The 26,109-nt window shown below is 43.4% G+C and overlaps 1 protein-coding gene across 3 annotated transcripts in view; it reads left to right on the forward strand.

The window, feature by feature from the left end:
* Positions 1 to 26,109, forward strand: part of TGFB2 (transforming growth factor beta 2) — an 84,694-nt gene that overhangs the window by 44,450 nt on the left and 14,135 nt on the right. For all 3 annotated transcript variants that reach the window (XM_082427361.1, XM_082427359.1, XM_082427360.1), the window contains one exon: positions 8,588 to 8,751. In XM_082427361.1, coding sequence (XP_082283487.1) covers positions 8,588 to 8,751 — 164 coding nt within the window. The remainder of the gene's footprint in view (positions 1 to 8,587; positions 8,752 to 26,109) is intronic.

The raw sequence follows: 26,109 nt of genomic DNA on the forward strand, positions 1-26,109 counted from the left end.
AGGAAGGTGATAGTTCTACTCTATTCTGCCTTGAGAATTATGTTCAGATTTAAGGGTCTGATTTTAAAATTGGAGCAAAGAGGATACCATCCATGAAGGTAAAAGGCTCTCACGAAAAACAAGAGAAGGAAATAGGAATGTTTGTTTGCTTAGAAAAGAAAAGAGATGGGGGCAGGGAGACGTGAGATTTGGCTTCACAATTTCTGAGTAGGGTCAAGTGGAAAGGGGGTAAATCATCTTGTGTGGCAGAACCAGACCCAGCGGGCAGACCTTGTAGGTAAGCAGATCTCAGCCCAAGATGGGGAAGAACTCTGTACAGTTGGAGCTGTCAGAGACTGCAGTAGGTCATCTGCCTAAGTTTGAGTTCTCCGTCAATGAAGGAGTTCTGGGAGAGACTGTCTTGTCTTGTCTTGTAGAGAAAACTGCAGTAAGAGGAATTCGATACCAGTAACACTGAGAGAGCACATAATAGGTGCCAGGCAAACCCTTTATGTGTTCTCATTTCTCAGTGCAATGAAAAGTTTCAGAGAGAATGAAGATTAGCTGTATTTGCTTTCCTTTTCAAACTAGATAATCCAGACCATCTCTTCCTCTTCACATTTACTCACTCCCAAGTCATAAATTTAATACATTAGCAATAATAGCCTGTCCCACTTGGTGAAGTTGGTAAATAGCTTGCAATCCTAGCAGGGTGTGCCCTGTTGCTTATTAGTTTAGCTCCAGGGCAGAGCAGGAAAGCAGCACAGTGCCTCAAAGTAATTAGGCGATTGCCTGACAAAGAAGTTAGGCCACAAGCAAGAAGCTTACAGACAACACAGAGACAAGCTTACAGACAACACAGAGACGAGCTCCCGGTACAAGACACGCAATCACCATTATGTGCATCACTGCTATAATTTTAGAAAGATTTTCAGGCTAACAAGGAGCCACTACACCCATTAAGCATGTCAAACAGTCCACACCAATCATCATGGAGCTGCAGGGAACATGCAGTAGTTTCTGGAAAGGGGAATGTTGAAATTTGTCTGTTCTGGGCTAAGAAGGCTCTCTGCAGCAGTGAGCAAGAATTTCCGAGAGGGTACATTTTCATCTTTATTTTGGCAATGTTTGGTGTAAGTCTGGCAAGATTTTACTCGTTTCTCAATCTGTAGAAAGAGATTAAAAATAAAGGGTGCTTCTCATCCATTAAGAGATTAAGGGCGAGATCCTACATTTCCAAGTTTAACTTGTTGTTAGCGGAATCGATGCATATTGCCTTCTTTCTGTTGACCTTGTTGGGAGCCATTGCTGGGTTCTAGAATAGCTGTGTGGATAAGTATGTCATGAGGTCATTGGCCTCTTTAAAGGCCATTAGTGGACCAAACTCATGGCGATTTTGCCCCTGCCCCCTTTTTTTTAACATGTAAAAAAAACTTATTTATTTAATTTATTTATTTTTGGCTGTGTTGGATCTTTGTTGCTGCGTGCGGGCTTTCTCTAGTTGTGGCGAGCAGGGGCTACTCTTCCTTGTGGTGCGCGGGCTTCTCATTGTGGTGGCTTCTCTTGTTGTGGAGCACGGGCTCTACGTGCGCAGGCTTCAGTAGTTGTGGCTCATGGGCTCAGTAGTTGTGGCTCGAAGGCTCAGTAGTTGTGGCTCGCGGGCTGTAGAGCGCAGGCTCAGCAGTTGTGGTGCACGGGCTTAGTTGCTCTGCGGCATGTGGGATCTTCCCAGACCAGGGCTCGAACCCGTGTCCCCTGCATTGGCAGGCGGATTCTTAACCACTGTGCCACCAGGGAAGTTCCCCCCCCCCACCCCTCTGCTTTTTTTTAGAGAAAAAGAAGCACAGATTGAAGAGAAGTAAGAAAAGAGAGAAAGAAAATGGAACAAAGGAAGGAGAGAAAATAAGGAGAGAGAGAGGAAAAAAAAAAAAAAACCAAGAGAGTTGTATGTGCTTTAAAGAATGAGACAATGGCAGAGAAGAGTGGCTTCAATCACCTACTCCAACCAAGAGGACAGCCTCCCACTGCGACGTCATTCCAAAGGAATATGTCCCATTCGTGGTCCACCTGCCCGCAAAAGTGGGTCCGGGTGCCCTCTCCATACACAGTCCTGAGCACGATGAGAAACGTAGGAGAATCAAAACAAAATAGGTGTCTCCACATAAGTGGGGTTTTTATGAAGGTGATGGCAACTTTGGAGTAGACACTAGAAACACCGTGTCTGTCATAGTTGAAGAAAACCAACCACTGTGGGCCAGCATCACTGTGAATTTACTTTTTCTTTTTTGGTTTTGTGTAAGAAGGGGCCAAAACGGTCCTGCTGACAGCGTGCACAGTCTCAGATAGCAGCTAGATGAAGGCCAAGTCACATAAGCTGATGCTGACACAGTGACTCCCAACCGCCAGCAGCACATTAGGTCTGTCCCCTGCTCGGAGACACCCACTTTCCATCACAGATGCTCCAGTGCTGGGTTACATTTAATAGGAGGGATGGCCGGGGAGAACATCAGAAACCACTGGTGATGGGCTCGCTGTTTATTCCTCAGTCACTTTGTGTTAAATTGCTGTGACTTGAATGTCAGCAGTGTTTGGGATGGGGTAGTGAAATCCAATCTATCTCCCGTGTGCCAAGACAAATTTGAGGAAACCCCCAAACACAATTGTCTTGGTTTCTTGTTGGCTGCGTCTGCGCACATACAAATAGCAGCTCATTTCTTGCCCTCCAATCATGTGGCGGGTTGCTTGTCTTGCTGCTCTCTGGGGAATGTCTAATGAACCCCAAACTACTTCCCTCAAAGCTGGGGATGTCAGGAATGAGGGGCCGCTACACCCGTTAAGCACTGTCAAAAGTCCACGCCAATTACTGCAGAGCTGTAGGGAAAGTGCAGTCATTTCTGGAAAGGGGAATGAAGAGTTTGTTCTGTTTGTTTGAGGAGCTTGGGGATGAGAGCCAGTGAATGCTACTGAGGATAGAGGCACCAGGCACATCTTGGACGGGCGTCCAAAAGGTCCTGGGCAGTCCTAGTATTAGCAAAGTGCCTCTTGGGGGGAACTTCCGCCTGAACAAGCCCCGGATCTCCAAACCAGAGCCATTCTTTTAAGGAGTATCAGTGAAAATACTGGGCCTTGCATTAAAGTTTCTGGAGCTTTACTGCAAGGTCAAACAGATCTCTAGTTATGCAGGAGCTACTTCTTTGTGCCCGTTTTTGCAACAGTGCTCCAGTGAGGGAGTTGGTCTTTCTGCCTGGGGTGGGATTCATGTCGTCGACTCAGGGGACTCTTTTGCACGGAAGGCAGGATATTGTGGTGAAAAGCCAGAGCTTTTGATTGACAGGCCAGCTTCACCTTGCCCTTAGCCAGGAGTTATTTCACTCTCCTTGCTCTTGATTTCTGAATCTGTGAAATGGGGATTAAAAACACCTTCTTAGCAGACATGAAGCATATAAAACTATCAGAAAATGGGAGGGGATTGTGAAGTAAATTCTGAGGCTGCAGTGAGACCAGGCCATTCTTTTTAGGGTGGGGATGGTGGGATAGACATATTTTATTCACCCCTAACCAGTTCATAACACTGAAGGGAAGAGAAGCCTGGGCCAAGTTCATTATGGCTAGACATTGTCTAGGGCAGATGTTATCAAATTTGGATGTAAAACAGAATCACCTGGGATTCACACAGTAGATCTGGGATAGAGGCAGGTAATAAGCATATTCATAAGCCCCCATGTGACTCTAAAGCAGGTGGTGAGGGACAGTCATCTAATGTAAAATTTAGGGGAGAAAAAATACTTTTTGGAGGCTCCATCCGTGGAGAATATCAAAATGAGAATGATGGAATGGCAGAGCTGCAAGTGAGCTGGGTGGCCATCTAGCTCAACCTGCTACCAGATTCAGGATAGATGGTCGAAGCCTTGCCTCCCTAAAGGCTGAGCTCTGGACATCCTTGGGGTATTTCTTTCAGGCTCCAAATCTACACTTTCTGTCAGAGCTTCTCACGTATTGGTGATGCTGTAAGACCTTTCTTTGGTTTTGGTTCAGAGTCATTTATAAACTGTCCCAGGACACTTAGCTGCTTCTGCCCCTTCTCTACTAATTAAGTTAGGTGGTAAGAGAGTGTTCTCTCTCGGTGGGACATTCAAGGAAGGCCCAAGAACCATTTAGCATCTTTGTTGCAGGATGGAAAGGGGGATAGGAAGGGACGTTCTTGAGGGGAAATTTGTGTGAGACCCAGTGCTTGAATGTTCTGTCTGCTCGCTTGTGTGAACTGACAACCTGAGTCAATACATATGAGCTAGGAAATTATTTACTTCCTTATATAGATGAGGAAACAGCCTCAGAAAAGCCCACTGATGTCCCTGTTGCCCCATAGCTAGGACTTTTTGATTTGGGGTTAAAATTCAAATGGCCTTAAAGGTCCCACTGCATTCAGATCCTATAACTGTATGTGACTGTGGAAGGACTAGCTACTTTCTCCCACTGGGCTGCCTCTGAATATGCTGCCAGCCTCAGCTGAAACAGCCACCCCCATGCCCTGCCCGGAGATGTTCAGGTGTGGGCGCCTGATGCCGGCTCTCCTGGGGGCGAGGGGCAGGGGGCTGAGCGCCAATCCCGGGGAGGCCTGGAGGTGACGGGAGGGTGGCCCAGCACATGAGTGAGGCCCCACGCCCCAGCACGTGCTCCGTTGTCCCATCAGACTTCACGTACGAAGCCTAAATTCAAAGGTGAAATGATTAAGGGTCTCAAGATGGTGACCACAGAGCATCAAACTCCAGTGTGAGGCTTTTCTGAGCTTGGGACCCGGTGCCACCACCCTGGTCACATGCCCATGAAGCCATCCCATGGCCATGGGGAACCAAAGAACTCTAAGTGAAGATTCCTGACCGCAGGGTGCTAACACAAGGAGAAGATGATTTACAAATGAGCTAATCAATAATTTGGAAGAGACGACAAGTCAACCTAGAATGCTTATAAAAGTAGCTTGTGTTCCTATGCTATCACAGGTTTAAGCATCCTGTATATGATTACTTTGTAAATCAGTAGCTAGATTTCCTCCTTTTCTTTTTTTCCTCTGTCTGTTCCCCCAAGTGGGATTTAACAGGGATGTGTGGCCAGGGTTGAGGGGAGAGGAATACCACTCACTGGATGGCATTCTGGAATCTCCCATGTGCAAGCTTTTCCACGAGAGGAAGGCACAGGGGACAGAGGGCGGCAGGGGAGGGGAGGAGCAGAGCAAGCCCGGTGGTCTGAAATCCACAGGGCTAGAGGAAGGTGCATCTGATCGGACCGAAAAAAGTGGGTCAGACATCGAGGGGAGAGCGCCAACTAGCGTGAGCGTGGGCAAGTTGGCAAAGGTCAAACACAAGTCCCCGACTACCTGGCAGTGGGGTAGGAACTGGATCGCAATTCCAGAGGCCTTTAGAGAGATGTCCCATTCCAAAGGGGGAAATGAGTTCTTGGAGAAGGTGGAGAAAAAAGCTACATCCCTCCAAGGCTAGATGGGTGCATTAGGACTGCCCAAGCCGTTAACTACCTACCCAGCCACCCCGAGCCCAGGAAACAAGCCTCAGCATCCAGGCTGGGTGTAGAGGGGCCACGCTGAGCTCTTTGCACCAGGCGTCCAAAAGCCTTTATGAGGTAAGCACAGGGTCACAGGCTAGGCCCCAGCACTTTGCTGTGATTTTTATTTTTTTCCCCCAAATGTAAGGATATTTGGCAAGTCGCTCAAGTTCCTCAGCCAGGCAGGGGACTGGTGACCCGTAGCAGAGGGCAGCCAGGGACAGCTGGGGCTGACCCTTAGAAGTGGTAGTCAGTTCTTTAGTTACCAGTCTTTATCCAATGAGCTCCCACTCTCGGGTGCTGGAGCAGGGGTGTGGGAAAAGCTGCTGTGTCCTGCTGGCCTGGTCCCTTCACTGTGGTCACAAGACCAAAGCTGACGCGCTGATGGGGAATGTTCAGCTGCCATTTCACCTCCTGTGTTAACTGCTTCGACTTATAAAGCAAGAACCAAAACTGTGGATTTGTATTATCAGGCAGTTGAAACAGCCAAAATGGTTATAATGGCCAGAGGGGAGGAGGGCTGTTTGCCAGGGTATAGGGAGCAGAGCAGAGCAACGTACTTAACTATCAAGCGATTCCTGTAAATATTTGCAAACACCCCTTCAAAGCTCGAAAGCCTAGGACAGGATCATTGGATGATTTGCTTAGAAGAAGGAGAAACAAAATTGACCTCCTGGTCCAAAGCGGCCATAAAAAGAAAGTGTGTTTATGGGCAGAGGACCAGAAAGGGAAAAAAATTGTTCAAAGTTTAATAAACACACAAGAGAATAAAAATAAATCTCAAGAGCACTTATTTACAAACTTGATGGAAGGATAAGGTTGGGGTTGGCGGGTGTGAATGATGGGTGTCTGTGGAAGTAACACAGGCCTGAAGGGGGTTCCAATAAGAGGGAGAAAACCAATGAGATGTTTACTCTTGCTAATGACAGGAAATGCACTGAAGCAGCTTTGCGCTTTCAGGATGCTCTTTCAAAGCATGTTTGAAGCTTCTGCTGTCTAATGGGGGGGCCATGCGAACTTGAATGCAGCCACTAGGCCTGTGGAAGGTTCTGGCCAAACTAGAGAGTGTGTGAAGCCAGGAGGCCTGGCCCCAGCCCTCCCCAGGCCTCTCTACCTGGGCCCCCAGACTGTTTTCAGCTGAGCTGATCAGGATGGGACAAGCCTGTCCAATCACCTGGGCTGGGCACGTTCCAGCGGAGAGAAAGGTCAGTTTGTTCCTGCAGCTACCTTTGCAAATTGCTAAGCTAGGGGGCTCCCCAAACCTTTCTGGCTGGGTGAATGTTTGTCTGCCTGAAACTGTCCACCAAGTATTTCACGGTAGTGATGCAGCGGGCCATCCCCGTGTCCGCATGAATACCTTCTTTTCTCTGAAACGTGGGTGCTTTAGATTTGGGGGGTTTTGTTTGCTTGCTTGTTTGTTTTTGTTTCTGAGGCTTCTGAGCTACAAAGCCTCAATTCACACAGTCCTTTGTGAAGCAGTCATGGAGCAGAGCATGGTTTGAAATTCACCACTTCCCCATGAGCTGCTTTCCAGCAGGCACAGGACATGGGAAAGGGATGGGGAAAAGCCTCTACGAGGGAAAAAAGTTCAGAGCTCTTAAGATGAGGAAATGTTGGTGTGTTCCTAGCATTTTTTTTTTTTTCCAGTGTAATTGTCAGGGCATGGATTTCCCAGGAAATCACAAAAGGTATTTATTTCTATTTTAAGATCACCAGGATGGTTCATTTATTTAATAAGAAGCTAGTATTGCCAATAGCCAGATGCCTGAGTCTTTCAAGACTCCTGTTGATGACCAACTTCGTAAACAGTGGATATTTGGTGAACTCCATGTGTGCAGAACCCTGTCCTAGGTAGATGGGGAAAAAGAAAGACCTGGAAAATATGGTTAGTCCTCAAGATTCTTAAAATTTCATGGGGAAAACAAAATAAGCAAACATAATAATGAAGTAATAAAAACATTTGTAAGAAGCCATAAAAAAATGAATGGTTATGTTGCAATGAAGTGACACAATTGAGGAGGGGGTAGAAAATCATGGAGCCACCAGAGTTGGATGGAACATTCCAGAATAATGAAAGTAAGTTTGCAGGAGATTTTGGAAGAGTATTGTAGAAATATACCTATTCTACCTATACTGTAGGAACGTACCTGTAACAGGTGGCCTGCCCAGTGTAGGTGCTTAATAAATCGGTGTTGTATATGAAGTATGGGGATAGAATTTGGACTTGCTTTGGTTTGGGGGTAACCTCAAGTTGCATATTCAAAGGCAATGACAGGTTACTACAAAATAACAGCAAAATTCTAGCAGCCCATGAACTTGAAATTGCTGTGGGCTTTCTGCATCTCTGTATTTTTCATGGCTCAGAACAGAAGGCGTTTGTGTTGATTTTTTTTTTCTCTTCATTAGCTAGGATTCCCTCCCACCAATGGACATTTATGCCGAATAAAGAATTTTAAGACTGGACTGGTATAGCCAGTATCTGTGTATTTTTATTCAAATGTCCTCACCCTAACTTGTCTAGAGGGTGTATTTGGTCCTATGTGTGTGAAAGACCAAATTATCAAAGCCAAAAAAGATGCAGTCCATGAAGCTGGAGAGAACAGAGTGTTTGAGTGCCAGAATTTCAAGGAAAAAAAATACATGGGCAAACTGCTTGCCATTAGGAGCTCTTTTCCTGGCACAACTGATGAAAGTGTACGCAAGCCCGACGGCTCTCTCCAGGCATCCACTGTCATGAACGTGTTCCAATTTATAACCATCTAGGGTTTTCCACCACTCTGTCAGCTTTCAAAGGAGAGGGTTAACTTTATAGCCTCAAATGGAGTTGGAAGTGGTTTGTTAATCCCTATTAATCGGTTGCTCCTGTAACCAAATGCAGATGTTTATATTTTTTTTTTCTGGTTCAATTGTTAATGATATTAAATTGGCCATTGGAAACGAAATCATTCTGTAGATATTTCCCGTATGGTTTCTTAGACTATCTCATGCTGCGTGGTCTTTTGTGAGAGAACAATGGATTTTTATCATTTTGAATGATTGCCCTAACTTTTTACAGATGCCATCCCGCCCACTTTCTACAGACCCTACTTCAGAATTGTCCGATTTGACGTCTCCGCCATGGAGAAGAATGCTTCCAATTTGGTGAAGGCAGAGTTCAGAGTCTTTCGTTTACAGAACCCGAAAGCCAGAGTGCCTGAACAACGGATCGAACTGTATCAGGTAACTTTTGTTTGGGTTGTTTGAATGGACAATCAGTTTGAAGTCTTAGGATAAAGGACTTCCTACAGACTGAGATTTTCTGAACTGAGATACGCCGTTTTCTACACTCATCATCATGACATAGACCCTCATTTATTATTTCTCTCACAGTGACAGTTCATTCCTCACTTGCTCAGGAAGGCAGAACATTTAGAGTGAAGGGGGGAAGCTCTGGGCATGAATGGCTAGAGTGCCCACCCTCGGGAGGTCTCAAGTCCAGAAGTCCACCCCCTACTCTGTAAAGTCAGATGATGTAGGACCAGTCCCATCCCAAGGAGGGAAGTCAGCTACCTTTCTTTTCTCATTCGATGGCCATCCCTTTCTCCTTTTCTTCCCTCGTCACTTCCTTCCTGTTGTCTCTCTCTCTATCTTTTTCACTCTCTTTTCTTCCTCTCTTTGCTACCTCCTGTCTCTTCACTAACCTCATCCTGCCTCCTTTTCCTCTCTGATTCTACCCGCACTTTCTAGTCCATCCCACACCAGATGCACATCCTCTGGTCACCACTGTCCACCACGAGTTCAGGCAGCCCTGACATCTCATCTCCCTAAGTACAGTTGCTAGGCAGCTGCGTCAAAAGATGATGATGGTGGTGATGATGATGATGATGGTGATGATATGATGATGATGATGATGGTGATGGTGATGGTGATGATGATGATGATGGTGGTGGTGATGATGATGATGTGATGACGATGGTGATGATATGATGATGATGATGATGATGATGATGATGATGTGATGATATGAAGATGATGGTGATGGTGATGGTGATGATGATGATGGTGATGATATGATGATGATGATGTGATGATGGTGATGGTGATGCTGATGATGATGATGGTGATGATACGATGATGATGATGTGATGATATGATGATGATGATGTGATGATGATATGATGATGATGGTGATATGATGATGATGATGTGATGATGATATGATGATGATGATGATATGCTGATGATGATGTGATGATGATATGATGATGGTGATGATATGCTGATGATGATGTGATGATGATATGATGATGATGGTGATATGATGATGATGATGTGGTGATATGATGATGATGGTGATATGATGATGATGATGTGATGATGATATGATGATGATGATGATGATGATGCTGGTGATGATGATGATATGATGATGATGATGATGGTGATGAGGATGATGGTGGTGATATGATGATGATGATGATGATGATGATGGTGATGATATGATGATGATGATGATGGTGATGATATGATGATGATGATGATGATGGTGATGATATGATGATGATGATGTGATGATGATATGATGATGATGATGATGATGCTGGTGATGATGATGATGATATGATGATGATGATGATGATGATGATGATGGTGATGATATGATGATGATGATGATGATGGTGATGATATGATGATGATGATGGTTAGGGTAATAATGATGGTGATGATATGATGATGATGATACCAAGTTACTGAGATGTGAGAGATGTTCTTAACAGCTTATTACTCACGTGGGTTATCGGGCAGTAGCATCAGCATTACCTAGGAGCTGGGAGAAATGCAGAATCTCAGGCCCCAGCCCAGACTTACCAAATCAGAATGCACAGAATATAGATCAGAATCTAGATTTTTATCAAGATCTTTAGGGGATCTGATACACATGAAAGCACTGCTCTGAAAGCCCTGAGTTGGGCAAGGGAGGCAGATCAGGTCATAGTGAATATGTCATAGTGTCATATGAACAGTGTCTGTAGAGGGCAGAGTTGGAAAGATTTCACCAGGGACTTGACGTTTGGGTGGGGCCTCAAGAAGCATCTGTTAAAACAGGATGAGGGATGGTCATTCTTGACAGAAGGAGCCACTTGTACCAAAACAGGGTCTCCTTTGAAGGGGCCTGTTGAGGGTACCAAAGAGATGGTACTCAGTGCCAGGAGGTGAGGAGAGACTAGGGCGGAGTGTTGCCCTCCAGGGAACATATGTAGAGGGAGACTGAATAAGAACAGACCCAAGAACCCCAATGTTAAGGAGGAGGCATGTGAGACAATATGACTAAAAAGCGTGCTTACTTGAGGGAATGAAAGGAATTGACATCTGCATGTGGAGACCTCTAATTGTCCTGGATTGTAAACATTTGGAAATTTTGGTAATCTGGATAAGACTTTTCTTTGCATTTATTGGGAAAATGGAAAAATTCCCACACAAATAAGCATTGTACCTGGAATCTCAGAGAATGAGTTTGAAGTTGTTAAAACAGTTTTCAAGTACCAGTTTACATGTGTGTTCATGAAAAGTAGTTCTTGCTTAGTTCCTCAGGGACCTCTCCGTGGAGACCTTAAAATCTTAATGCGCGTTCTAAGAGTATCAGACAGGGTCGACTTTCTGTGTACCAGCCCCTCTGCTAAGCCCTTTATAAGTATTGCCTCCATTTGTATACACAGCTCTCCTGTGAAGTTTGCATGATGAGGTATCTTTTTTTTTTCATTTATTGACATATAACAGACGTATAACATTGTATTAGTTCAAGGTGTACAACCTTGAATAAGGTTTTGATATATGTATATATTGCAAAATGATCACCACAATAAGTTTAGTTAACATGTACCACTTCACATAGTCACATTTTTTTTCCCTTTGTGTAAGAACTTTTAAGATTTACTCTCTTATTTCAAATATTTAATACACTATTACAAACTATCGTCACCATATTGTACATTACATCCCCAGAACTTATTCATCTTACAAGTGGAAGTTCGTACCTTTAGACCACCTTCACTCATTTCAAATATTCTTTCTACTACTGGATTCTTTCTCCTTTTTACAGAGAAAGATGCTGAGTCACAGAGAAATTAAGTCACTTGGCCAGGGTCACATAGCTAGGAGGAGGCGGGGCTGGGATACAGGTCCAGCTCTGATTCTCAAGCACTCACTCCTCACCACATTTGCTGTTTGTAGCAAATCCTTCCCTACCTCTTTGCCTCAATATCAGCCGGAATAGAAGAAAAATAAGAGAAACTAGGCCGGCCAGAGGGTGGAGTGGTATTAGGAGGGAAAGCAAAGACTGAGTTCTCTGAAAAAGCAGCTTGATCAAAGGTAGCCAGAGATATTGCAAGGTGATTTGAAAAATAAAAACAAAAACATGATTCCCTGTCCTCTTTTTTCTTCTTTTTCAATTAAGTCTCTCGTACATGCCTCTCTGTGCAGATAGATTGTTCTCTCTGGCCCTGTTTCAATTACGCGACTTCAGTTAATTGAAGGCAAGGTCTGTTAGGTTTTGTTGCCTGTAACGTAAGCTGCTAAATCACCGTTATTCTTTGGCTCCTGACCTTGCTCCGAGGAGTGGCCTCTGATAGCGGGTTACTGATGGTTGGTCTTCCTCCCAGAGGCCATCCCATCTCCGGGAGGGGATCTGTCCCTGGAGGCTGGTAATTTAGAGGACCTCTGTGAGTCCTCAGTGGACGTGTACCTTCCCAGAGGTTATTGCAGCACTGGCCACCCCATGACACAAGCCCCAAACAGAAGCTCATCGTCTGGAGAACGTGACCTCGGGCTTGTTCAGTGACACTGAACACGGGATCCAGGAAGGAGGTAGTTTTAGAGGAAAATAAGGAAGAATAACATCTCCTTATCTATCTGGAGCTCAGCTATGCGGCAATCTAACCTCCTGAAACACAGCCAAAGTCCAGGTAGTAAGTCAGAGAGGTCCCTGAGCACCCTCACGGAAGGCACAGCGCACACACACAGCTGACTCACCGGAAGGGCAGCCTTTGGTCCTCTCTGGGACCACAAGAAATTCGAAGCACTGGATCAGAAGGAGTGCTGGGGGAAGGCACTCTGACAGGAGGAGATGACCCTTTAGACTTGAGATGTTTGCCTGTGCACCCCAGTGATGCCAGCCCAGAAGATCAAGTCATAGAATGCAGTGCCTGTATGGACAATTCTCCTAAATCTTATCCTGTTTGTAGTTAACCCAATCTTTATCTCTGTGGCACCCTATCTGGATTCTGACATCTGCTTGTGGCCTTTTTATTTGGAGTCCCATTTTTGGCTTGTTCTTCTCCAACTTGCCACTTGCCTTCCATGCATTTGGAAGTCTTTGTGGCCTTCAGTGATAAACTCCCTCTTCAAGTCCCAGGACAGAAATGGATGCTTACAATAACGGCTTTCAGTTATGCAGGTGAGGCTTAACTATATTCAGGTAACTGAACACGTGCCGTAAAGTACTAGAGAGTTTTCTATGCAAAATTGCTGAAATGTTATTTTGAAAAATAAAATACTCAGTGCTTAAATGGGCAGCTCTGTAGCTATGTGGAGAGCTCAACTATTCAGAAGAACAAAGCCTCTGAAGTTGCTAGATTCCCTTTGACTACCTTATTACTGGACACATGGTTGACAATCTACTTCCTAGAGGAAGAGAGATAGGATGACTAGGCCTAGGTTTTCAGGGTGTTTAGATGATTGTATGGATGATTTATTAGGATTCCTCAGGACATCGATTTTAAGCAGGAGGAGTGTGTGTGTGTGTGTGCGTGCACACGCGCGTGAGCTCACACGTGGGTGCAGGAGGTTCTTCCGCACCTCTAAATGCCCTGGGGGAGCTTCTACAAGGCCTGTCCACAGTCCCTTTCCTGGAGAGTCTGATTCTCCCTGGAGAGGAAAAGATTTGCCTCTGGACAGACGTGGTTTCGAAAAGCTCTCCTCATGATTCAGATATAATCATTCTCCATTCTCCATTGGGAATTACAGATTTAAGGCATATCCCAAGTTTTGGGGGTCATTCTGTCCCATAAAATGTATATGGGTCCTCTTTCTAGAGTCCGAATCCCAGGCTAGAAAGACCTAAGATAGCATTTCCGGGAGTGAGTTCACAGTTAGTTTTGTCCAGGGCTGTGCATCTGTTGATTTCTCCCTGCCTGGGAGAGTCAGGATACCCGAGCTTCTGTGGAAATCATGTTTAGTTTGGCAAGGCGACTCTCACTCTTCTCCCCTCTACAGAATAGTCTGTCAGAGCTGTGATGAATGGTGGTAATATAAAACCACACTGTCCTCCTGCTACCTCTGACTTCTGTTAACAGGCTCTAAAGAGCGTATACTGGTGTGATCATAGTATGACTTCAGATGTACACCAGTATCGGAGGGAATACAAAAGGGATAAAGCCTTCTGATATGAAGGGAAAGAGGGCAAAAAAGAGGAAAACCGAACATTTTTCCAAATAGGAGTGACCCTTACTATATTTTTAGAGATTTATGACAAAGGCAGCCTTTATTGAAATATGCTCCGATAAAGCTCCAGTGCTCTGGGAATGCTTCTGAACCTACTAATATTTAGTAGAGCTCTCAGCCCATTTGGAGAATGGAATACATCTTTCTCTGATTAAGTTGTGCTTGTATTTATGATTAAAATCATGCCCAGAGTTATGAGAGGGAAAAAAAATAGGAGAGGGGAATCTTCTTCAATTGAATATCACCAACAAGAGCAAGGGTATCTGCCATCTTGGAGGGGGCTAAGTCCCCAATTTCACAAGCAAAGAAATGAAGCACCAAGAAATTAATAACTTATGTAAGGGTGCCCATGACCTCGTGGCCACGTGAGACCACCAAAAAATACTTATGTTTAGGGGTGCTGACCTCAGAGGGCCTTGGAAATCCCAGCTATGTCTAGCTTCCTGTCACCAACTTACGCCCTTTTCACACTTATTTCCCATTTCTTTTTTTTTTTTTAATTGAAGTATAGTTGATTTACAATGTTGTGTTAGTTTCTGGTGTACAGCAAAGTGATTCAGTTTTATATATATATATATATACTTTTTATATATATATATATTTTATATATAATATACTTTATATATATATATATATACTTTATATATATATATATATACTTTATATATATATATATATATATATATACTTTATATATATATATATATATATATATATATACTTTTTCAGACTCTTTTCCCTTATAGCTTATTACAAAATATCAAGTATAGTTCCCTGTGCTATACAGTAGGTCCTTGTTGGTTATCTATTTTATATATAGTAATGTGTATGTGTTAATCCCAAACTCCTGATTTATTCCTCCCCCCCTCCCTTTCCCCTTTGGTAACCAAAAATTTGTTTTCTCTGTCTATGGATCTCTTCACTGTTCATTTAAAACTTTACCACCTCTAGGATAATAAGATTTGTACCTTTGTAATGTTTCGATGATCTAGTCACTGTATAACAAACTGCCCCCAAATTTCATCGCCTCAAATATCAATTATTTTATCGATTTTTGAGGGTCAGAAGCTTGGGCAAGACTTGGCTGGGCTGTTCTGCTCCATGTGACTTTGACTGGGGTCACTTGATGCTATTCAGGTAGCAGCTGGTCTGGTCTGGAGGATCTGTGATGAGTTTGCTCGTAAGCTTGGAGCTTGGATGGGATGACTGAGCGCCTCCTCCTCTCTAAATGGTTTCAGGATGTATCCATGCAGTCTTCCCAGAAGAGTAGTCAGGCTTTTTACATGAGGCTCAAGGGGCCAAGTGTCCAAGGCAGAAGCTGCCAGTCTGCTTAAAAACAAGGCCCAGAACTAGCAGAGCATCGTTTTCACCTTATTCTATTCATCAAATGACCTACAGCCCAGCCCAGATTCAAAGGGAAAGGAAATAGACCCCAACTCTTGATGGGAGGAGTGTCAAAGAAGTTGCAGCCATCTTTAATCTGCCACGCTAACCCACTGTATGGAGTCGTAGTGAGCAAACTCCAAGTGAGCTCCTCCTAGTGTTGGCACCAGAACTGGTGCCAGCCATCTAGAGATAAATCAGACTCAGACTCTGCCTTCCAGTTGCTCAGGGTCTGGTGGAGGAACAGACGTGTAAATGGTGTCTCAACAGTACCGTCTTTCCACTAATAGAGGTATACCCGAGGGACTCCTAGAACAAAATTTGGAGAATCCAGAGGAATGCCTCAGAACTCATTCCTTCCAGAAAGGGAGCTGTGAGAATTTGGGGGCAGTCTGCCATCTTGTTTGGACTCCTTGGGTGGACAGGCAGATAATTCCAATACACCATGTGCCTGACTCAAGAGATTTCTTTGAGCCCAACAATATTTATAGCAGGAATACCTGAATGCATCAGATTGAGATAGGAGCAGGTTTGGTTAATTACTATGCACAGCATTTTCTTTTATTCACTCATTCACTAGTCACCCTTAATGAGACAGCATGGTGTAGTGTTCACTGGTATGGGCGTTGTGATCCAAGTTTTTTTTTTTTAATAGTTCCAATTCACTTGCTGTTTATTGTAAGGGTGAAATAAAACAGTGTATATAACTGTCGGATGGAGAGTTGGCAGTCAACCTAGGTTAGTTCCCTTCCTTCCTCGTCATCTCTTAGATTTTGACTTCTAAGTCTTTGATTCCTCCAAGAGGAAGAGCTCTCTACAGAATTACCTGCCAAAGGCAGTTGCCAGGTTATCATTAGATTAATTTATTAGCTTGAGACCACTGAAAAAACCATGCAAAAGAACTCCCTGGGAGGCAATGCAATATACTGGGTTCATACATCATACATCGGGAGAAAAATGTCACCTTCTCACATGGGGCTGGTGTGAGGCCACAAATGTTGGTGTCAGATCTTGGTAGAATACAGTCTGCTGGTAGTTCCCTATTAATCAGTAGAAGATAAAGGTGCTGGGATGAAACAAGCTTGGTGGATTTCCAAGGCACCTTAGATTTCCTGACCATGGCCTTAAGAGGGGCAATGGTGGTGTTTATTTTTGTAGAGGTAGGATGTCCAGCTTCAGTTGAAGTCACCTGTGCCTTAACAAAGGAACTCCCCCCTCTACAGAATACTCTGTCAGACCTGTGATGAACAAAAGTAAAATAAAATCTGTCCTCCTGCTTTTTCTGACCTCTTTCTTTAATCCTTGGGATTGATTGATTGATTGATTGATGTATTTATTTATTTTGGCTGCGCTGTGCAGCATGCAGGATCTTAGTTCCCCAACCAGGGATCAAACCCGTGCCCCTGCTGTGCAAGTGCGGAGTCCTAACCACTGGACCACCAGGGAATTCCCAATCCTTGGATTTTAATGCCTAGTTGGATTTGCATTTGTACAGTAATGGGTTTGTCAAATGTGATGAAATCTCATCTTTAGAGATCCCTTGCAAGGTTATAAAAAACAGCGGCTAAATCCTAAGTCATTTATATCCATTTATCTTTGGCTTCAAGCTGTATAGTCCATATGAAATGATTTTTCAGATTTGAGGGTGAAAGAGTGAATTGATGTTTACGGAGCAAAATAAGTAAACAAAGATTTTAGTGGGGAGGAGCGAATCCCCAGCTACTTTTAATGGACATTGTATCTCATCTCCGCGAAAGATTTTAAACGATGCACACCCCTAAGGCTTTACAGTGATAATTCAAGGTAGATGGCCTTGGCCTGCTTTTTATTTATTATTTATTTATTTATTTATTTATTTTTGGCTACACTGGGTCTCTGTTGCTGTGCGCAGCTTTCTCTAGTTGCGGCGAGCGGGGGCTACTCTTTGTTGAGGTACGTGGGCTTCTCATTGCGGCGGCTTCTCTTGTTGCGGAGCACGGGCTCTAGACGCATGGGATTCAGTAGTTGTGGCACGCGGGCTCAGTAGTTGTGGCTCACGGGCTTCATTGCTCCGCGGCATGTGGGATCTTCCCGGACCAGGGCTCGAACCCGTGTCCCCTGCATTGGCAGGCGGATTCTTAACCACTACACCACCAGGGAAGCCCTGGCCTGCTTTTTAAGGGACTCTAAAGCTGCAAAATGAAGGGTGAGGTTCCTGTTATTGCAAGGACCACAGCACTAGTGGGGTTAATGAAAATTAACCTTTTCCTAATCCCAAACAGATGCGCATGCACATGCGTATATGTGCCATTGTACACGTGCACGCGTGCACACACACAGAGTTCAGCTTTCATTTCTCATATTGCCCAAGGGTGTGTAAGATATAAAGAGGTCAGCCAAGAAACCCTACTGTCTGTTAAATTTGACTTGCAAAAAGTGCTACTGAAAAAAAAAAATTTATACTGTGCTCCTGTTGTCCAGAATTTTACAACGTACAATCCCCTTAATACTGATCCTAACTCTGGCGCCACGTTGGAGACACACGAGGTATAGTAACCCACTTTAAAAAAAGCCGTGAGGTATAATAAACACTTTGTTTGTACAAGGCTATTAATATCTCAGGTTTTTGCAAACTGATCGAATGACATGCTCGCCTCGTAAGGAAATTGGATGGTTATCATTTGCATTAGGTTATGACGTTACCCGAAGCCTATGAACCCTGTGAGCAGACAGGACCCCAACAATGGTGTGAACAGTAGTCCTTCCCCACTGTATTCAAAGAAATGTTAGTAATCGTGCAACGGAAACTAATAATTCTCTGTTCTTTTGCGTAGTGTGGCTCAGTAGCCGTGTTGAGAATTATCGCTAACCCATGCCGTGCTTACTGTCTGCTGGGCACTATTTTAAGTGCGTTATAAAGATTGATTCATTTAATCCTTATAATAACCTTATGAGGTGGTTACTATTATTATCTTCATTTTACAAATGAGGAAACTGAGGCACAGAGAGGTTGAGAAACTTGCCCAGGCCACACAGCTTGGAAGAGGCAGAGCCAGGATTCTAACGCAGGCAGTCTGGCCCCAAAGGCCATGCTGTTGACTGCTTTGCCCTACTGGTAGGAGGAGCCCAGGCTTTGGAGTTGGGCTAGTGTGAGTTCCAGGTGTGGCTTTCCCCCTTGGGGAGTCTGAGGAAGTCACATCACCGAGATGATTTCTGTATCAGTAAAATGTGGATAAAAGCACCTACTTGGCAAGCATTTTGTAAGGCATGGAGAGAATGCATGGAAACTCCTAGCACAATATTAGTCGACTCAATGGTTACTATTATTATTATTATTATTGTTCCCAAAGCATTGACTTTGAACTTTTATCAGAAACAATCTCTTAAATTTACGACCTGCTCCAAATCTCTTAGTAATGAAAACTCACCTTAGCCCCTAGTGCTGTGGGTCCTGGGTTTGCAGTGGCTGCCCCAGAAGTTAGCTTCAGGACTTCCTTAGATAATATTTTCAACTCACTCTGTGTGTGGTGGTCTCATTCAATTGCTGGTGAGTAGCTCTGGGGAGGAAACAAGAGGAACATTGCAGCCGGTCAGTCCTGGGTTCACCTTTCACCTTTTTTATTTAGTAGCTTTCTGGTCTTACAAGTCACTCATCTCTCTGAGCCTGAGATTTTCTTCATCCACTGGAGGTTGACAGTTCTTGTCTAATGAGTTGCTGTGAGGAGAACACAGCTGTAAAGTGTCTGGCACGTTGGCTGCGTCAGGAGTGGATTATTTTCACCAGGGTTTTGCTGGTCATCTAGAACATGGTTTATACTTCCCCTAGAGTGGGTTTGTGGTTGTAAAACTACTCCATGATGATGTCAGTCACCTCTGGTTGGATGATGCCATTCATCTCTGATTGGATGAGGTGTCATCTGAGAGCAGGATTATGGAAAGAGCTATGGTGTTAGCATTCTGGGTGTTTGCTTTATAAAAACTCCAAGGGCAGCTGTGATGAGTTGGGGGCTGTGATGTGCCTTGCTTTTCTTTTTGAAGAAACCATTACAGAGTGACTGACCCCAGTGGGGATGTCTTTTTACCTCATCCCCGGCCACATAACTACCTCTCCCTGCCTCACCACCACACGATTAGGCTTGATACCTGCTTCCTGGATTGATTTCAATAGTTTTATTTCCATCTCGTAAATGTCTGTCGACTTTTCTATAACTCCACCAGGGCAAAAGTTGTTCCAAGGGAGGATATGTGTTTATTTCCTGATAGCAACAGTAATCAGAATATTTTGGGGGAACTTTGGGTTCTAGAACTGTGTTCACAGCCTACAAATATATAATTGAGAATTCCTCCAACGGGGACAAATCTGGATTTTTTTGAAAGGTACTATTGGTTTTTTTAAAACTGCCAAAGTTCTAAATAAGAGGAACATAAAAAGTAATTAAGTTGATTTTCCTATTTAATGGCAGTTTTTAAAAGATGGAACCGAAATCCAACCACTTCTCACATCTCTGCTGCTACTACCCTGGTCCCAGGGGTTCTTGTCTCTTGCTTGGGCTTTTGCAGTGGCCTCGTCTCGCTGTTTGCACCCTGGCCACCTTCGAGGCTGTTTGCAACACAGCAGTGAGGGCAATCTCTGCCGAGAGGTTGATCCGATCCAAATCCCCTGGTCAGAGCCCCGTCGTGGCTTCTTACCTCACTCCGCGTAGGAGCTGAAGGCCTTCTTGTGCCTTCTGAGGCTTTCCCTGGCCTATTGCTAACTCGTCCCCCCAGCCGTGACTTCCCCCGCTCAGGGGGCTCCCCCATCCTGGCCTCTTTGCTGTTCCTCACCCTGGGCTCACACCCTCCTAAAGCCTGCGGCTGCTATTCCCTCTGCCTGCGGTGCTCTTCACCATTCTCCAAAAGCCTCCCTCTCTTCATTCCTTCAGATCTTTCCTAGAATGTCACCTGCTCAGAGACCTTCCTAGCCAGCCTGACATCTGACATCTCAGGGTCCCTCTTCCCAAAGCTTCCCGTCCCTGTTCTCCACGTTTCTCCTCCATACTCTTGTCACATGCTATACTTGATCTTCTCCATCTTCATCTTGTTTATGGTCTTGTCTCCACCTCTAGAGATAATCTCCCAGAACAGCACCTGGTGCATAGATGATGTTCAATAAATGTCTTTGAATACATTGAAGAAACATTTCAAAATAAGATTTAAGTACAAGGATTATATACATTTATGACTGCATCACTTTGTTGTACACCTGCAACTAACACAACATTATAAATCAACTATACTCCAATAAAAATGTTTTAAAAAAGAGTTAAGTACAAGGAACATTGTGGAAATAAGCGTGTACCATCATCAGGGGACTCTTGAGAAACATCAATTATTTGGATTTGGAAATTCTGCTAGATTTGTTCTAAAGATACCTCTGTAGCTATTAATGAAGAAAGAAATGTTGATAGCTACCCATTTTCTGTTACTTAGTCAGAGCTACTTCTGGTTAAGTGAATAATAACCATGTAGGAAAAATACATATATATATAATACAGTAATGAAACTGATGCTCTTGGATAACCCGTAAACACGGTAGAAAAACCACGCTCTTTATTTTTTTAGACTCATTACTTTAGAATCACACCCTCTAAATTAAAGGGCTCAGCTGAAGGTAAGCAGGGACTTGAATTACAGTACAGGTCATATGGATTGTTGGGAGTCAGGAAGAAGGAAAAGGGGGGTGGAAGTGTGTTCCCGAAGTATGTGTGTGTCTGTGTTTAGTCAGAGCAGAATTGGAAGGGGATATCAAATGAGAAAATCAGAAGATATGGCAGCTCGAAGTTTTGTTGGGGACACTCATTCCCCCCGTGGTAGGAAACAACTGGGTAATTATTAACATCCTTAGGACTGAGCTGTGTGGTTTGGTCCCAAGGACTGACTTGACCTGTGGTCATGACTTCATTTCTCATCAGATTCCATCATTGACTGTTGTATGGCACATGCCTCTTTCCTTGTCTGTGCGGATGTGACTTGTGTCTGGCTGAATCGTTTTCTCTGCTGTGTGATTTATATCTGATGCTTTTGTGAATGAGGTCGAGCCGCAGCATCACAGAGACTTCCGTTTACACAAAGGACTCCTTCATCCCTCAGACCCGTAGAGATGCATTTGCTTGTTTATGCACATGTGCAGTCAGCACAGAGGCCCGTGTGTGGAGAATGAAAAAAGTGAAGGAAAAAATAGGGAATTATGAGGTGTTTTCATCACAGAGGAGAGGCTTTCCTGTGTGTGTGTGTGTGAGGATGTGTGTATGTGTGTATGTATGTGTGTGTATATGTGTGTATGTGTGTGTGTATGTGTGTAAGTGTGTGCATGTAGCTTGGTGGTGTCATTTCCATAAAGGTCATTAAAGACCTCTGTATGCCCTACTTTTACTGCACATGGATCTGTGTAATACAGAAACATACCAATGTGCATTACATTGTACTGTAACAAGGAAGAGTTAATATCGGGACATAATAATGTAGATATCTCAGCTCCAAAGAGACTGTATTTTTAACGTGAGTCTTTCTTTTGAAGCTGGTGTGTATTCCATAGGTGTGTGCTATGCAGGCTTTTGTGAAGCTCTTGGGAAGTATGCATTCCTTACGACCTCTTAGAGGGATGCAGTCACAAAGGAGCCACGGCCACTTTCCGAAGGATAATCATGCAGTGTGTCAGTTTGTTAGACACGCCAAGGTGACCCAGCGCTGTTCAAGGAGACTGCAATTAAACAGGGACAAAGGGCTGGGTTTATGCCTCAGTGGAAGAGAAGCTGTTTACCCAGTTCTGATTCTAAGACCCCACTTTCCAGTACTTGGAAATTCTACTTTCTTGCTTTTTCTCGTCATTTTCATTCCCACAACAAAATATGTTAAGTAGAAAGGGTAAAATATGTATAAAATTGTTTACATTGTCAGGTGATTCTTTGTCATCATAGATAGATAGATACAGATATGGATATACAGATATAGATGTCTGTCTGTCTGTTTATCTATGAAGTCTCTGTGAGGTGTATGTCCATGTGTATGTGTAAAATTCTGAGAAGTAGTTTCTATCACTATAAATGACTGATTGTTCAGGGGCTTGTATGTCACTTGATCATATATGTCCTTCTAATGAAGTCTGTTAGTCAATAAGAATTTACCAAGGATGGACTGTGTAAACTACGGTGGAAAAAACTCTGTGGAAGAACAAGAAAGGAGTGTTTTTTGCTTTGAAGAACTTCCCCGTCAGATCAAGCATCAGAACATACACAACCCACAGAAATGCATGAACACCTACTGTTATAGGTTGAATTGTGTCCCTTCAAAAAAGATATGTGGATGTCCTGACCTTCAGCATCCCATAACGTGACCTTATTTGGAAACAGGCTCGTTGCAGATGTAATTAGTTAAATTAACATGAGGTTACACTGGAGTAAGGTAGGCCTCTAATCCTATGTGGTCAGTGTCCTAAGAAGACAGGCATGTGCACATGCAAAGATGCTCAACACCCCTAATTATTAGAGAAATGCAAATCAGAACTACAGTGAGGTATCACCTCACAGCAGTCAGAATGGCCATCATTAAGAAGTCTACAAATAACAAATGCTGGAGAGGGTGTAGAGAAAAGGGAACCCTCCTACACTGTTGGTGGGAATGTAAATTGGTACAGCCACTATGGAGAACAGTATGGAGGTTCCTTAAAAAACTAAAAATAGAGCTACCATATGATCCTGCAGTCCCACTCCTGGGCATATATATGGAGAAAACTCTAATTGGAAAAGATACATGCACCTCAGTGTTCATAGCGGCACTATTTACAATAGCCAAGACACGGAAGCAACCTAAGTTAACACTGACAGATGAATGGATAAAGAAGATGTGGTACATATATACAATGGAATACTACTCAGCAGTAAAAAAGAATGAAATAATGCCATTTGCAGCAACATGGATGGACCTAGAGATTATCATACTAAGGAAGTGATGGTTTATGTTTGCCTGACTTCAAAGCCTATGAGCCTTTTCCCTACACTAATGATTTCCAAAGTCACTTGGCAAGCGCCATGGGTTCTTCAAAGAAACCTGAGGAACCACAGAGGGTATGGAATGGATCGGCAAAGATGGGCAGGACTCTGGCTTAAACTGGGCCTCACACCTTACGTACACTAGTGAAGTTCTACTTTGTTCTGCTGTATACAACACAAGACAGGGTGTTGACTAAAGAAAACAAGGCCAACCAGAAAAGAAGTAACTATGGATACAGCACCAGGTTATGGCTTTGGCTCTATACAGTTTAATACTGTTATCGTCAAGCTGATGAAGACATTGCATGCACAGTGGCTGGTAGTATGGTGAGGATAGTTTAGATGTTGAAGAGCAAACAAGGTTCAGAGAGATTCTAAAATGCTAAAAACCCAGCTCAGATAAGAAGTTCAAAGTTAACGGAGATATATGTGGAATTTCCATTTAGGTTCAAAAATGAATTGCGTCAATATAGACTAGAACAGTAGTTCTCCTAGTGGCCCTTGGACCAGCAGCTTGTGCATCACCTAGGAACATGTTAGAAATGCAAATTCTTGGGCCCCAGCCTCACCCCTATTAAATCAGAAACTCTATAGATGTTTCAGTAAGCCCTCCAGATGTGTCTAATGCAGGCTAAAGTTGGAGAACCACTGGTGAGAAAAACCAACCTTCCTTCTCTCTTTGCCTTCCTTCATTTCTTTGTCTTTAGTCCATGTCCTTCCCAAGAAAGGACTTGGGGTGGAAAATCTGACTTAATGATTTGTGTAAGAACAAAGGTTTTATTTTACAAAAAGTTTGGAATCAATGGTGTGATGTGGCTCCTGCCAAAAATAAATAGTTTGCATTAAAAATAGTGACCAGAACAAGGGAAGCATGAGGCTCCCCCGTCCCCATTTGGCATATTCTGTGTATTCGCCATATTCCGCTAGACTGTACCTAGAATTTGTTGAGGAACTGATTTTAAGAGGGACATTGAAAAGGGGCTTGACAAGGGTGGAAAGCACCACAAACCTTGTCTTGAAGGAAGAAGTTGGGGGAAGCCATCTCCTGTGATGGGGGACTGACATAGAGAAGAAAGAGAATTTTTCATCTTGTTCCAGAGAGCAAAATACGTACAATGTTCAAAAGCCCCCTCAACTGGTATGAACAGGGCAAGATGTTTCCAGGCTTTTCCTACAGGGCTTTGGTAACCCAGGTAAGTCCTTCAGGCTTCTCCTCCTGTTGTAGTATTCAGATAATAAGGGCTAGGATGTCTACCTCACAAGGTTTTGTGAAGACTGAAAAATGTGAAAATGTTTCACATTTTTGAAAAGCTAACATCATTGTGTGAAGATGAGGCAATGGTACTATTATTAACTAAAACGAGTTGATGGAAAGTTTAAATCCAAGATAAAGAAAAATTTCAGCCTACCAGTTGGCCCAAAGTGGGATGATCTTTCTCGACAAGTAGCAAGTTCACTGTCGTGAGAGGTTTTCAGATAAAGCCACAGATGTTAGAGGATAAATTGTTTTGGGTTGGAGAGACGGCCCCTAAGGGCCTCTCTCACACCAGTGTTTCATGACACGGACGTTAGTGCGTGAGATGAGGCAGATCTAAGAGAATGGTGCTCAGAGCCAGCGGAGTGAACGTTTAATTCAGCACTTCCTCATCACTCCGTGCACACCACGGCAAACATTTTAAACACTGAAATATATTTAAACATTAAGTACATTAAAAACATTTAAAAGGAACAAGATGCGCCCACACTTGTTAACCTGGTGTCAGTTTTTCTCTCCAGCCCTATTGTTAAATTTCTCTTTCCATTAGAAGTCTGGTTGAATGGGCCCCTGGGTCCTTCTATAGATCTGTTGATGTCTGAATATGGAAAGTAAAATCGAATCCCCAATGCTTTCTTATACCTTTTTGCGATGTCTCATAGGAATGGAAGAGGTGTCTTTCACAAGGTCTGAGCCAAATCCTGAGTTGATTTATAGCATTATTCCTTTAAGACTAAGCTCTCCTCTGGCTATAATTTTGCATCTAGAGTTCTGTTTCTTTTTTTTTTTTCTTCCTTTTGGCCCTAAACTATTGGGTAACATCAGTGACTTTTGCCTCTCTCCACTCCCTGACTGGCTGGTTTCCAGTGGCAGAGAGATGAATGGATCCTTTTGTGTAGGGAGTTTTGTAATTCAGGGAAGAACTGAGAGCTTTGCCAAAGGCGATATGTGGGTATTTTACACATATTACAGATAATGTGTATATATCAATAACGTAATGAAGGTACCATTCAAGCATGGCTGTGGGTGGTAGCTAAGCAAGAGACAGCTAAATCTCATTTTTAATATACTAGAAGCTCTCTTCTAATTCAATCAGGAACAGTTGTTGTTCTGTTATTTAAAGACAAAAAAGCCAGTTAAAGCAGGGAATTATAAAAACATGAGTTGGGGGGCAAACTTTATATTTTAATTTAAAACATATGTATGTGTATATATGTGTACAACACACACACACAAACACAATTTAAATGCTGAGTTTTTTATAAAATACCGAGGACTTTTCATTGACTGTGGCTCTGCCTATTGCCAATCCATGTCTTATTTTTTGCCTAAACCACATCCATAGTACATCATCAATACTTTCTAGTTTTTAGTTTCTTTGAAGAAGAGAGAGACGTTTCAGGACAATTGCTAAGCAAACCGAGTGCAGGATCCTTCTAGATTTTTAACATATTA

Source organism: Balaenoptera physalus (genome assembly GCF_965194825.1).
Source record: "Balaenoptera physalus genome assembly, chromosome: 1".
In the NCBI taxonomy this organism is placed as follows: Eukaryota; Metazoa; Chordata; class Mammalia; order Artiodactyla; family Balaenopteridae; genus Balaenoptera; species Balaenoptera physalus.